This window comes from Vanessa tameamea, chromosome Z (genome assembly GCF_037043105.1).
Source record: "Vanessa tameamea isolate UH-Manoa-2023 chromosome Z, ilVanTame1 primary haplotype, whole genome shotgun sequence".
Taxonomy (NCBI): domain Eukaryota; kingdom Metazoa; phylum Arthropoda; class Insecta; order Lepidoptera; family Nymphalidae; genus Vanessa; species Vanessa tameamea.
This window is the reverse complement of record NC_087341.1, coordinates 2,103,644-2,119,105: the sequence shown is the minus strand read 5'-3', so window position 1 is coordinate 2,119,105 and position 15,462 is coordinate 2,103,644. Positions and strand designations below refer to the sequence as shown.

The window sequence follows — 15,462 nt, the reverse complement described above, 5'->3', positions numbered from 1 at the left end:
AGCAAAAAACATTCAACTTCAATTTCAAAACTATGTTATTATTTCCCAATTATTTCTCCAGAAATATAACAGAATTAGACAGAAAATGGTTCTTTGCTAGACCATTTTTAATTTTGACGAGACTGAGACGCCCTATGTACAAAAAATTTGGTGTCATGTTTCCAAATTAAAAAAAGATGAAAGCTCTGCAATATTTCCATTATTATAGATTTTTACCATAAAGCTTCTATGTTTGCCGCACTGTTCTGCTATGGAAGATTTGATTTTGATTTACACTTTGTTTTTGAGCATTAATGTTATGAAAACGAAACTACGAAATAAACTTTCTATGACCACAATAAAAGATACCTTGCACACAAATTCAGAAATTGAAAATTGTTTAGAGTTAAATTTGACATGAAATTCAATAAAAAGATGAATCGCGAAATCTATAGTAATTATTCTTAAGGAAAGCTTCCTCAAAAATCTCTAGTCACATTTTCTGAAGTATTATATTAGCATATAAATACTAGTTTTTGAATATTACTAATTTTATTTGACTTAATTTTTGAGAATTTTGACATCTTATTTGATTAATACTATGATAATTACATGATTTTCATTGTTTTTAGTTCCCTCTCTATAATGTATATGTAACTATCATTAAATAACATAAAATAATAAAAATATACAGATGTAGATTTATTGTTTTTTAATTTGATATTTTGTTACCTACAGTTGTTATTTAAACATATTTGCAATTTTGCTCTGTGCTGGAGTTGGCAACACTGCCACAACCACAACTCACAAAGTACTAACGCTGCACTTGTTTACCAAAAGTGTATCAATAAAAAACTATATTAACAAAATTAATTGTAGGACAATGGTTATAAAAGCATATACTGATTTACAAAGCGAAATTGAATATAATGAAGTTGAAGTTCCTAGACCAAAAAAGAGGCCACATAAGAATCAAAACGCAACAAACGCTAATCATGGAAATTCGTGCCAAAAACCTACGTGCACAAATAACAATGTAAGTTTTATTAACCTTCAAACAAATTAGTCTATTGAATAAAGGAATGAAAAAAATAGAAATGCCAATATCTTGATATCAAATGACCATTGATAATACTAGTAACTTTAATTATCAATGGTTCAGGTGATTAAAACGTTAAATAAAACAAGACTAATGTTAGGGTCATCTAAATACTACCTATCAGTTATTCTACTACCATCAATACTTTATAATGCTATAATCTGGTTATTGGTAATTGAGATGTTGTGAGGTCCAGTGTAATTACAGTTGTAACAGACACAATCTCTTTGGAAAGACTTACAGCTTCGACATAAGCAGACTAAGAAATAGTTTACACCTAATCCTTGTAAAAACAATATTTTTAAATATGGTGAACATGACGACTACATATCATCAAGTGGGATGTTTACTACTATGTCATATATATATAGGAAAGTCATTATATAGTTTGTACAAATTTTACAGGAATCCAGTGCATCATGTAATAGCTCATCAAGTAACAATCAGCCTTTACAGAGATTCAATAATTCCATTCTGACAACGGACATCAATCAACATCACCATCCCGAAGGTATAATGTTAATAAAAGTTCATTCTATATTTTCAATGCTAACAGGCCTGAAAAAATAATTTATAATTTGGCAATACTTCAAAACTTCTTACTTTAAATTCACTCGTTTGTCCATATCGGACTATCTATTGAAATATTTTATTTTTATTTCTTAACTGTAAAAACAGGGATTAAAATGCTTGATATCATACTCTCATGTTATTATTACAGAAACTGCTTCACATCATTCTTCTGTTCCCTATGAGTGAGTAATAATTATAAATTTACTTTATTGAAAAATAATAAAATTGTCAGATCTGTGTGGAAGTGTGTGACTGTAATCTTAGACTATATTTCTATGAACATTGATTAAGTGTAAAATACCATTTTTAAAATATATCATATTGGTTTCTCTCAATTAACTCACAAGTTCATCTTCCATTATTTTTCATAATGAATAATTTTAACCTATTTTAGTCTCAAGTAATCATATGCTTATGATGTTGATGGAAATTTACATACATTTTCAAAGTAATATTTATTGGTTTGTTCGTTACATCTGTGTGTTAATTGCTTTGAAATGAAAGTTTCGCCAGTACTGACTAACATATCTGTTAGGCTTTCAAACAAACGAAGGCAGAGTATAGCTATGATTTGGTGGCGTGAAGAACTTGCCATCAGATGCACAATTGGTTCATATTTTTTTTTTTATAGAATAGGTTGGTGTACTCGGATATGGACCACCTGATGGTAAGTGGTCACAATTACCTATAGACAATGGCACTGCAAGAAATATTAAACATTCCTTTCATCGCCAATGAGCCACCAATCCTGGGAACCAAGATTTTATGTCCCTTCTGCCTGTAGTTACACTGGCTCACTCACCCTTTAAACCGGGAACACAACAATACTGAGTACTCGTGTTTGACAGATGAATATATGATGATCTCATTCCTCTTATTTAAATATTATACTACAATATAATTTTTGCTCTTGATACTAAATAATATAAATTACTAAAAAATGTTATAATTATATTTTCAGAGGACAAAACGACGTCATTGCTCAACCGTGTACTTCATCTAACCAATGTAAGTATAACATATACTAATATAATATAAATGTTATATATGTATGGTAATATTCTCAATAATATCATATAAAGTGTTTTTGTTAAGTATTTTAAAGGTTGGAAATGCCATGCTATGAGGTCATTGTTTTTAATATACAGGCAATGCGAATTTGTTTTTTTATGGTTTTATTGAAGCGATTTTTTTACATTTTGTAATATATTGTGTATTAACAATTTACTTACTAAACAACATATAAACCAAAAAATATTAATAATGAATGTGATCTAAAGTTAAGTTATTAGACGATTATTCTAAATGAACTTTGCCTTTATCATGTTTCATAGTCTTTATTCAAATTCAGTTTTCATACAAATCTTTGGGTATATATATTACAAATTAAATATTCTAAACCTTAATGGAATGTTTAATAGGGTTTAATTTAATCTGACGGGGTGGCGGGTCGAGCGAAATGGGGTGGTAAGCTGGGGTAAGGGATGATGGCTTCAAGGCCAAATTTTCCCTATACTGATGCTACGGCCGACAGATATCACTGAACGAAATTAAATCGCGCTAACGAAGTCCTCGTTCGCTGCAATATATCCCTCAGAGCGTAATTACTATTTATAACTAGTTGTAAGTGTTGAATTTGTTAATTTTAATACCATTTGACTGTCAACACCTTCAATAAACAATCAAATAAGAAAATTTTTCGATACGGGTGGAACATCCCGTGTTAAAGCTCGATAATTTCCACATAGACTTAATCTATGTGTTATTACCAAGGGCCAGAATGGGTTAGTCGGTAGAACGAAGATAAAGACACTACGATTCGTAAGCGAGATGCATAAAACTCTGTCACACATGTTGACACATGTGTGTGCACATCAAATTCGTTTATTAATCGAGGTATTTCTAATAAATACTAATATATATACATTTTAATATATGCGGTGGCTTTTATATATTAGCTGCACTCCCGACTTTGTCCGTTTGAAATAAGATTTTTATTTACTTGCCTATCGCAGCGACACTTACCGAATCCAATCCAAACATATATATATATGAACATAAATCTCCCGTACATGTATGTAACTGGACTCCTCTTGAACCGTTGGACCGAATCTAATGTTTTTTTTTTTACTATTTAAATGAGTCCCTGTATGGTATTTAAATATATATATATATAAAGATGTTAATTCTTGAACCTTAATCCAGATAGTTCGAGTGGACTAGAGCATGTTCATTAAATAGTATGGAAAACTGAACGTAATTTTGATATATGTTAAACGAGGTATTCCGTTATGTTTTTCCTTCTGAATTTCAACGTGAACATGCAAATCTCTTACAAACTTAAAAAATATATATTCAATTATACTATACTTAAACTTTACTTTGAGTACAGTATAGTTGTTCCTATTTCTAGGTAAAATTGCTAGCTCCGCATGCCGACGACTTGCGTTAATATGTTGCGATCTTACTTTTTCTTTCTTCTTCAGCTCGTAATTTGCCAAAAAAGCGAAAGCTGCGCGTTCGCCGTGACCGTCAAGGTTCAAAGAAAAAATGCGCAAATTGCGAAATGAGCGAACGCAGGTTTGATTGTATATTCTCGTTAAATTAATACTAGCAGTTAACGCTTTACGTATTATGTGGTGTGACCACAGCTTTCATTTGAAATTACCTGTTGATATCTGTGGGTTAAATTTTCCAACTCAATTTTTAATAATACAAGTTAAGTACTAAACAATATGAGCATATTTAATTAAGATTATATGAAAGCTTGTTTATATCAAGACTAGTTATAAATATTATATTTGTAAGAATTTTGCGAAATAATTATCAATGTGTGTTAATATTAAGGCCTTTTTATTACTTAAACTAAAACACTGCGAATGTAATAATAAATATATACTTCAAGCGTATTATGTGTGGAATATATTTTGGATTTCATACCGTACTATAATGGTTACAATCTATATTCCGAAGTATTTTAAAAATAAATAGTGGTCACCACTACCCATGGTCGTTGATACTAAGAGTTATGAACCCTTCCTTTCATTGTGAATGCGACGCCTACCATGGAAACTATGATGATGATGTTCTATCTTTAATTACAAATTTTTAATCCTTCTGCTGTGCAATTTACCGATTTTTGTTTATCGCTTGATTGAATGGCAGTAATATATCGATATCTCATCGATAAATCTATGAAATCTTATTTGTTTAAATCGACAAATATCAGTTGTGACCGTGTTGTTATTATTATATGTTTGATTAATATTAATCTCTAACAATGTCGATTTCAGGTTGCGGCATGCCGAAAAAAAAGACGAAACTATCAGAATGAGAAATGAGTTACTAAGGAAAAATATTTTCCTCTTAAATATGAGGTCTGAACTGTTGTACAATATACTCGTCGCAATCGAATTAACGCAGCAGTAAATTCGAAGTAAGTAAACTTTTCGTCGTAAATTTTATTAGGTAATTTTAAATTTATTTATAATATTTCTTAGCATATAGAAATACTGTTTTATAAAGTAGTTCTCACTTGGGGTCATTTGCTTTTGGGAATAACTTATTGTCGATATTATTTTATTTAATTATGTTCCACCAAACTTTATATACAAATAAATAAACAAAGCATCGGCGGCTTAAGAAATCCTGGAGACACGTATCGAGCGTGTCCAAAATAATTTATAATTATTCACCGTACATTAGGTAATGTACGGTGAGTCGTAACGTACGTCGTAATGAACAATGATAATTTTTCAGTAAAAATATAAAATAACGCCAAAATTTATAAAAATAAAATGTAAAAAAAGGCACGGGCAACTGTAAGCCCGTGGATGTTGTAAATAAATAAAAAAAAGAACAATGAACATGGGACTGGTTCATGACCACAAGCAGCTTTTGATTCACTTTTCGTTTGGGTCATTTGACTTCCTGCTCTGTATTTAAAACGTGCGAAACTCATTTTCGTATGTCATACACATTCCACGTTTCATCACAAGTGAGAATCTGAATTAGAATCATATTCTGTTCATTCAGAAAAGAATATAACTCTGCCTCTAGGTCCTTCAAAAACGTGATTGCTAAGGCGAAGACGGAGTACATTGGCAGAATTGGCGAGAGACTGGTGCGCCTCCCTTCAGGAACACGTGCGTTCTCGTCTCTCGCTAAAGCTGCCTAAGGGAATTTCTGTCAGCCTTCCTTTCCATCTCTGCACAAGGACGGTAAGTCATTGGCCCATACCGCGAAGGAGAAAGCTGATCTTTTAGGCTCTCTCTTCGCGGCGAACTCGACTCTAGATGACCGAGGAAAGTCACCACTAACAATCCCGCGTTGTGATACCACGATGCCGGAAGCTCAATTCCGGTAAAGTGCAGTTCGTAAAGCACTTCTTTCCTTGGACATTCGTAAGTCGAGTGGACCCGATGGCATCCCTCCAATCGTGCTACGGACTTGTGCTCCCGAGTTGGCGCCGGTCTTAACGCGTCTTTTCCGGCAATTCTACGCATTAAGCGTCGTCCTGAACTCCTGGAAGACTGCTTTGATGCATCTGATCCCTTAAAAGGGGTAACCGCGCAGACCCGTCCAATTATAGGCCTATAGCCACCACCCCCTTGGTCTCCAAGGTAATGGAGTCCATTATAAACTGCTAGCTCCTGCGGTATCTAGAGGAGTACCAGCTGATAAGCGACCGCAAGTACGGGTTCCGTCGGGGTCGCTCAGTCGGTGATCTTCTAGTTTACCTTACTCATAGATGGGCGGAAGCAGTTGAGAGCAAGGGAGAGGCATTAGCAGCCAGTCTGGACATAGCGAAGGCCTTCGATCGCATGTGGCACAAAGCGCTTCTTTCGAAGCTTCCTTCCAATGGGCTTCCCGGGAAATTATGCAATTGGATTACCAGCTTTTTGGCAGATCGGAGCATCAAGGTCGTTGTCGACGGTGCATGCTCCGACAAAAATTCGTCAATGCTGGTGTTCCACAAGGCTGCATTCTATCACCCACTCTGTTTCTTCTGCATATCAATGAATTGTTGCAAATTAGTAACATTCACTGCTGTGCACACGAAAGCCCCGTAGACACCGCGTACATCGGCCGTGCTAATATTTCTCGGGAAAACGTCGAAGAAAACCGTAACAAACTTGTGTCTGAAATCGAATCTTCGTTAAACAAAATCTCGAACTAGGGCCGGCTAAATCTAGTCCATTTCAACCGCAAAAAGACGCAAGTTTGCGCGTTAACTGCTAAAAAAACATTATTTGTCGTATCTCCACGATTTGAGAACATTCCAATAGCCGCCACAGCTAGTATCGGAATACTTGGCGTTGATATTTCGAGCCTCGTTCAGTTCCGCGGTCAATTGGAAGGCAAAGCCAAATTGACATCTAAAAAGTTTGGTGTGCTCTCAAGGCAAATGAAAATTTCACGTCGGCCCATCGTCTAAGACTATACAAGGCACAAATTTGGCCTCACATGGAGTACTGCTCTCACATGGGTGGGTGCTCCCCAGTACCAGCTCCTTCCATTTGACCGTATCCAATGTAGAGCAGCTTTAATTATCGATGATCAAGCCCTTTCCGATCTGCTTGATCCTTTGGCTCTGCGTAGAGATGTTGGATCACTCTGCATCGATTTTTAAGACATTTTCTGCCTCGCACAACCATTCTGTGGAACCAACTTTCGCCGTCGGTTTTTCCGCAACGACTTGGGAACCTTTAAGAAAAGAGCGTACTCCGTACTTAAAGGCTGGCAACGCACCTGCAAGGGCAGCTTGAACGGAGTAGAAATTAGAGACCAAACCGGAAGTGTGAGTAGGGACACAAAGAAGGTAGGAATCCTTAGAACGTTAGTTTACGATTGTGATTATCACAAAGAAATTTGAATTTCTCTTTCAAATAATCAGGAGAGAGAGGATCAAAGAGGATAGAGAAAAGAGATGAAAGTAATCGGAAGTCTCTTACGTTGTCGAATTGTAAACCATTTTAATTTATTACGATACTGAGACATATGGTCGAACGAAGACAGAAAATGAAGCGCAATGAGAGATTTAAGAGACGATCAAGTTTATCCAGTTGATTTTTGTTGAGATCGTAATAACATACGTCTGCCTAATCAATTATGGGAAAGATCAATGCGTGCACTAGTAAAATCTTAGTCTTGATGGGAAGGAATTTCGTAATCGTTTGAGAAACCTTAACGTGGCTGTAACCGAGCGACTAATATCAGAGATATGCAGACTAACTTAATGTGGAATCAATATGAAGACCAAGGTCTTTTACATGATTGTGGTAAGGAATATTGACGTCATTAAACAAAACGGGCGGTAAAGATTTTAAGCTCAGCCGCCCAGCTTGGCGATAAGGCGAAAGCTCCCAATAACTTTCGCCTGACATTTTGATGTATTTACCATTACACCGAATTTTTGAGACCACGTATTTACACCAGCTAGATTATTATTAATAGTTGCAACAGCATCATTTATGTCATCCAACTTGGTTTGATAGTAGAGCTGCAAGTCGTCGGCGTAAAAATGATAAGAACAGTTGATGTAAGGAGTAAGGAGATTTATAAACAGAGAGAAAATAAGAGGAGATAAAATGCGACCTTGTGGTACGCCAGTATGAAGATCAAACCAATCGGAGAACGATTGACCCAATCTAACTGTTTGCTGGCGGCCGCGAAGATATGAAGAGAACCACTCCAAAACTAATGGCGAAAACTTGAGATGCTCGAGTACAGCAAGGACAATATCATGATCAACCATGTTAAAAGCATTACAGAAGTCGATTAGGATTAAAATGATGACCATCCTATTCTCCACACCATCCTGAAAATCCTCCGTGACTTTCAGAAAAGCGGTAGTAGTAATATAACCGGACCGAAAACCCGACTGAAATGAACTAAGGATATTGTTACTAGAAACAAACGAGGTCACTTGTTTGTAAACTGTAAGTTCAAGAACTTTGGACATAAAGGATCTAAAATCACTTAACTGGCTAGGATTAGAGACTTTAGGAAGAGGAATGACAAAAGCCTTCCGCCAAATTATAGGGAACATCCCGGATGACATGGAAAAGTTAACAATGTGAGTGATAGCGGGCAGTACTTTATTTACAATAGAGGTAATCATCAAACGATTGATACCATTAAAACCAGTAGCATTTGACTTAATTGAGAATAAAATTTTACGAATTTCATCATCAGCTATCGGAGAAAAGACAAAGTTATCACTTGAAGTAACGACCATGGACTTAATTTCAGAAATAGTCGTTTATTTAATATCTGAGGTTAAAGGCGTAATTGAGGAAAAGTTTTTATTTAAAACATTAGGAGAAAGTGTTGAGACAACAACTGTTCCTTCACGTTTGTTTAAACCCATGGTTTGAAAGAACTTCCATACAGTAGCCATGAAAGCATTGGTAATATTACTGTGATAGTGGCACTTTGCTGTTCTCACCATTAAATTACACCAGTTACGAGCGACTTTATAAATGTACCAATTTTCAGCACTTCTTTTACTTTTGTATCTTCGGAAGGCGCGAGCACGTCGTATCATGGCCATACGTACTTCTTTTGTTATCAACGGTGCTGGTGGCCGCCTTATCTTAATAGGTCTCAGTGGAGCATGTTTATCGTAGAGCGATAAAATGGACCAGTGATAGGTCAAGTATGTTTGCGTCCCTCATTACAACCACATGATCGATTTTAGAAAAAATGCGCATCCACACTGTGGGGGGTTTCGTTTTAGCGGAGTTGCACAACAGAGAACCAAGAGCTTCAGGGACATCAAAAGAGTCCTCACCCTCACTGGAAGAGCAGCTACTGCATGCAGACATAAACACCTCGTCATCATCGTCCAACATAATACACTTAATAAGATAATATTAAAATATGTATAATATAATAGTATATTTATAAAGAATAATAATAACATATATATATGTATGTCGGAGATTCACATGGATAGCCATCTAAACGATTACTATTGTCGTCCGATTTGTTGATTTTACTAATTTAGTCAGTACGCACGTCTGGCGATGGCGCTGTCCCAAGACCAAGAGACCAAGTGCCTCACTCAACAAAGGAACACACACTGACAGATACATCCTTAAATCTTTATATTTCCATCAATCGGCTGTGTAACAAAATACGTGCCCGTCTTATATTCTTTACAATTGACATCTCCCCACTGGCAATCTTTAAAACGTTAATCACGTTGTGTGTTATTGTCATTCTAATAAATGAGGTCGTATACCCGTGTAAATTAATATTTACACGGGTAAATAATATATATATCTCGGAGGAGCAGGATGCCGAACAGTTGGGTTCGGGGATTGATCCGACATTTGGAAGACTAATAATTCATCTCGATTAAGAGCAAATGGGTTTGCAAGCAACCATCGCATTCGAGTCGCTTGTCAAAACAACGACTTGCGTTGCCATGACACAACTCCGTTCGGGGTGACCCGTTCTTAAAAGTAGTGTTCATCAAACATTATTGCCAACTATTCATTAATTATCCAAATCAACAATCAAAGTAATCTCGCCGCGTTATATATATATATATATATATATATATATATATATATATATATATATATATATATATATATATATATATATATAAACGATAAAGAAATATAAAATAAATAAAAACAAAAATAGACAAAATCGTTTGGATTACTTAAATAAAACGGAATATAAAACATAGAAAAAAAACTTAATTTAGGCATAACGAAATATTTAATCAAATAAGAAAAACCAAAGCAACATGCCATACCATAATAATTCCTAAAAATAAGGATATTAAAATAGGTATGCATTATAATTCTGATAGAATATGTCAATGTCAGTGCGTCAAGATTAATTTTATTGTGCAACTAAAGTGACTTTTAGATAAGAAAAGCTTTAAGGATGATTTTAAACAGATTATACATATTATAGAAAAATTAAAAATTAATTATGTATGAAGTTGAGTGTTACTAAAAGACGCGTAATACAAACTCGACGACCTCCGTGGTCGAGTAGTGTGTACACCGGTTTTCATGGGTACGCCACTCCGAGGTTCCTGGTTCGATTCCCGGCCGAGTCGAGGTAGAAAAAGTTCATTAGTTATCTGTTTTCTTGGGTCTGGGTGTTTGTGGTACCGTCGTTACTTCTGATATTCCATAACACAAGTGCTTTAGCTACTTACATTGGGATCAGAGTAATGTATGTGATGTTGTCCAATAATTTTATTTATTTATTATAAACTTTTAACTAAATTGATTTGAATGTAACTGAAGACTACTATACTGAAGACTTCGAAACAGATCATGTATATACAAGAATTGGTGTTAACGATATGTAATCTAATATATAATACAAAAACTAAAGGGATCATACATATACAGGAATTGTCTGTTAACAATAAATTAATGAAAGCAATTACACAAACAACTAAAAATATGAAAGAAAGATACATGGAATAATTACAACTCAGTACATTTCAACTGAATAAGAAATCGAGTATTATTTTTTAACTCTGGCTGCTCTCTTGGTCTTGCTTGCTTCTGTAAAAGATGTTACATCTATACTACTTGGAAGAGTTACTTCTTTGGCTATATCAATAGAGGCAGTTAGATTAGAGAGATTCTCTTCAGATTCTATATGATGTCTTGAGCCATCGGGAAGCTTAACTATAACATTGCCTTCTAACGTCCAACAGTTTCTCATTCCAAGAGTTCTACGTGGGAGGAGAAACAGTGATTGGCGCTGATGAGTTAAGAATTCAGATACAACATAAGGAGAACCCTTTAGGCCTGCCTTCTTCTTCCACACAGATGCCTCAAGATTCAAGTCGTTGAATCTTACAAGAATGGGGCAAGGTTTATCTTCAGTGCTTTTGCCTAGGCGGTCACAGGCAATAATTTTATCAGCCGTAGCAGCATTTATGCCAAGCTTATTAATACAAATGTTTGAAATGGTGTTTGCAAGATCTTCCTTACCTTCTTCGGGTATTCCATTGAATAGAAGATATTTTCTTCTGTGCCTCGTTTCAATATTATCAACCACTCGGTGTATGTCAGCAATTTGTTGCCGTAAGATGTTTAGGATTGTCCAAACTTGTTCCTTGAAACAACTGAATTCATCATGTAGACTATGTCAATATTTTTATTTCCTTAAATTTGATCCTTAGAAGCTTATTCAAGAGAAAATATTTTAAGGGGGTCCAGGTTATCGCTCGAAAAACCCTTATTTGCATGTCAAAAAGAGTATGTATATCGACTTCATTACTCCAAAGTAAAATTCCATAAAACATTGTAATGTTAGGTTTGACCACGAATGCTGAGTCTACTGCAAATGTACTAATATGAGGGCTAACTCTAAATTTTGGGGTTTACTATCTAAAGTTGAGAAAATATTTTATGTCAATAATGTCTAAAGATTTCTCATTTAAAAACACTTTTGACAAATCAGAGAGAGCATAATACAAAAGGTATCCATCCATATTGGGGTAACGCAGCCGCTATCCGTACTATATTTGTGCTGCAGAAAAGGGCTATTCGCGCAATCTATAACCTAGGAGCTAAAGAAACATTAATCATATAAAGCGTTCAAAAGGCTTCTGTTGCCGAATTTAGAAAAAAATTGGTAAAGAATGCTTGTGTGCGAACGGTTATTATAAAATTAGTGAGTTTATTATTGATAACATACCTTGGGAATGAAACGATCGCCTCCGGGCTATTTGATATATGTAAATAATAAAATTGCCAAAAAAGGACGCCCTAAGTTTCTTACGCCGGTTCTTCTCAGGTCAGGGTATTTTCATTTCCGACCCGTTGGTAGTTTTTAATTTGACTATCAATAAGTAAGTGTAATGCTTCTACATTGAATTAAGAAATTTGAGTTTGAGTTTATCGTCAACAAACTATACAATCTCATGTGTGTTTCTTACCAGACGCAGCAAGTCATTATGTAAATAAGCAAGAGAACTGGACGAGATATAGTTCCCAGACATCTACATATATCAATGCTCTGAATTCGATTGCTCAGGTACGAAATCATTTGATTGAGCGGCTCCTTTAAGGCCGTAGTGTCGTAGCTTCTTGACCATTGTTTCATGTTGTACACGATCGAAGATATCCCTTACTAGCGACCAGCCCCGGTAGGCACGGGTGCAATGTTGATACTGAATATACTACAGAATGTCATTATACTCAACGTTCACAGCCTTTTGTCATTAGACAATACAACCCGCTATATCCTGCATTTTAAATCTGTAATATCTTCGAAAATATTCATTTAAATTACAATCTGTAATGGGCCAGTATGTGGGCCATATTGATCTATAGTAAATGCACAATGTATTTAAGGTACTTAATTGGATAAGAACTAATGCTGTATTACTTAAAATCATTCCCTAAATAAGCCATTACTTCTCGTAAAAAGTTAAAGATAAAAAATTGTTATTGTGGCTTATCGCTATGAGATCGACATATACTATTGTTGTAGACCTTTTTAAGGTGTACAATACTGTAGTACATTATTGCTATTGATCTATCTCGTAGGGTTCAGCCAGCGTTTGCGATGTTACATTAGAAATCGTTAAAATACAAATCGATGTGTAGCAACTTGTATTTATTAAAATATAATTAACATTTCATTAAGTATTCATTATTCAAAAACCTCGCTGAGAGTTGGTAGTGCAGAGATAAGTCAATTGTCATTGGGGTTTGTAGTACTACCTGATTTAATTGCGATCAATTTACTTTATTTCAGGTCATAAACACGACACTGATATTACAATTTTTAAACATAGTTACTAAATAACGTGCAATCACATCAATTAATGAATTGAAATCTACCTTAATCCCACAAAACGGCTGATGTTTTCTTAATTCTAACGATTTGAAAGTGGATTATATCTTTAACACTGTCATTGTTGAATTCAAACACACATTACATTATTTTAAAATGAATAATATCCGCCGAATCCTTATGAAAGAAATCAAGGATTAAGTGAGGTTTCGGCGATAGTGGGAGAAGAAATGAGTGATTCAGTTGTCGAAATTAGAAATTAACAAGTAAAAATCAGTTGTAACATCTCAATATGTTGGGATTGGTTTATTGTCAGTAGTCAAATTAAAATCGTAAATGTTGCCTCAATCAGTTTCATAAACGATCATTTTTCACGTCATTTTATTTGGTTAACTTTTAATTTTAGACTTGGCCATTGAACACACACTCATAAATAGTTTGGCGTAAGCGCTAACATAAAAAATAATAAAAAATTCGATCGAATTCGATCATATTATCTTTATTTGAAAGAAAACATATTTAATTTATAGGAAGCTCTTTGAACTGGCTGTCATTGAAATAAAAATATGGCATTAAATAATTTTTAATCATCTTTAATAGTTTTTTATTCCTATAGTTTATAAAGTATTTGTTGTAATTTAATTCTTAGTTACTAGTAAAAAAATTTAATCAATATTAATTTTCTCTCTCTAAAGACGCGCAGTCCGCACCGTCGTTCTTATTTATAATTTTATTAATATTATTTGATGTTTTGTTTTCGTATTGCCATAATCAAAATTTCCATTCGTATATTTAATCTGGACAAATCGCTTGGTTTTAGAAATATATATCCTCTAGATTAAACCATGATCCAAAAATCGACCCTTTAAGAATCACTGTAATACTTTAAAATTAAAATGGTTCAATTACTTTTTTGATACCCAAGCTTCGACCACATAATATTCAATTTGTGGCGAAAATCCTCCAAAATCTGTCACAACATGAAATATACAATATTATTTTAAAAAATCATTAAATAATACTGTATGTTACATTTACAGAAAAAAAATATTTAATTTAAATTTAAATTAGCAGAAATGATGATGCAGTTGGACTGCAACGCAAAATTCGATTCCACTGCACGTCCGTAATAATTAGCAATTTGTCATTGTTTTCAACATGATTGATACAAAGTCATTTTTATTAAAAAATAAATAATCCTAACTAAGACCAATGTTTTTGTAATATACATAACGCATCATACGAGTATAGTCAGCAGACTCGTATAAGCAGCTCGTTAGCGCTTTTTATCCTCATTTTTACACTAATACCAAAGTCTAAATATTACTTAATATAATATACCCATATGTTACTTTGAATAAATTTCCGGTGGCGAAAGAATTATTAAAATTGTGTTAATTTCAGACTTCATCGATCACCAACGATCAAATAAACAAATCTCTATATGCTGTCCTACAGGAGCGGTATATATACACCTGGAAATATTTCCAGCATTAAAAGTAACCTATTTTATATTCCAGATTATAATCTATATAGGTTCCCAATTTGATGCAGATCCGTACAATTGACGTGATTGTGTAACGAACATCAATCCATCCGAATTTTGGCATTTATAATATTAGTAAATTTTGTTTTTTCTTGTTTCAGAACATGGACTGGACCATCTTCATGAAAAGAAAAATAGCAATTATTCAACATTATCTATAATCATTTTATTACTCACCATTATCTATGTTTTTAAACAATGTTTTTGTTGAATCTTTATAAATAAAGTTATGTAAGTATCAATCGATATCATCATTCGCATCAAATGAATGCTCGTGTAATATACTAATGTGTTCAAGTACCTTGGATTGACAAAGTCAAAGTCAAAAATGTTTGTTCAATATGGAAGTGATTACACTTGCTTATTGATAGTCAAAAATCTACCACCGAGTCGGAAATATAAAGATACGGTCTTTCAACGTATTCAAAGTCGACTTGTGTATATTTGGTGAATATTTGTTCGGGTGGAAGTT

The 15,462-nt window shown here is 34.2% G+C and overlaps 1 protein-coding gene across 2 annotated transcripts; it reads left to right on the top strand.

The window, feature by feature from the left end:
- Positions 1–787: 787 nt before the first annotated feature.
- Positions 788–15,289, top strand: LOC113403880 (uncharacterized). Of its 2 annotated transcripts, XM_026644503.2 has the most exons (7): positions 788–1,015; positions 1,484–1,589; positions 1,800–1,833; positions 2,613–2,659; positions 4,138–4,231; positions 4,945–5,087; positions 15,092–15,289. In XM_026644503.2, exons 1-6 carry the CDS (start codon positions 863–865, stop codon positions 5,078–5,080), a joined length of 570 nt encoding a protein of 189 aa, XP_026500288.2. In that variant the 5' UTR covers positions 788–862; the 3' UTR covers positions 5,081–5,087; positions 15,092–15,289. The 2 variants fall into 2 exon arrangements, 1 of the variants encoding a protein (XP_026500288.2); XR_010309886.1 differs by lacking the exon at positions 4,138–4,231.
- The last annotated feature ends 173 nt before the right edge of the window (positions 15,290–15,462 follow it).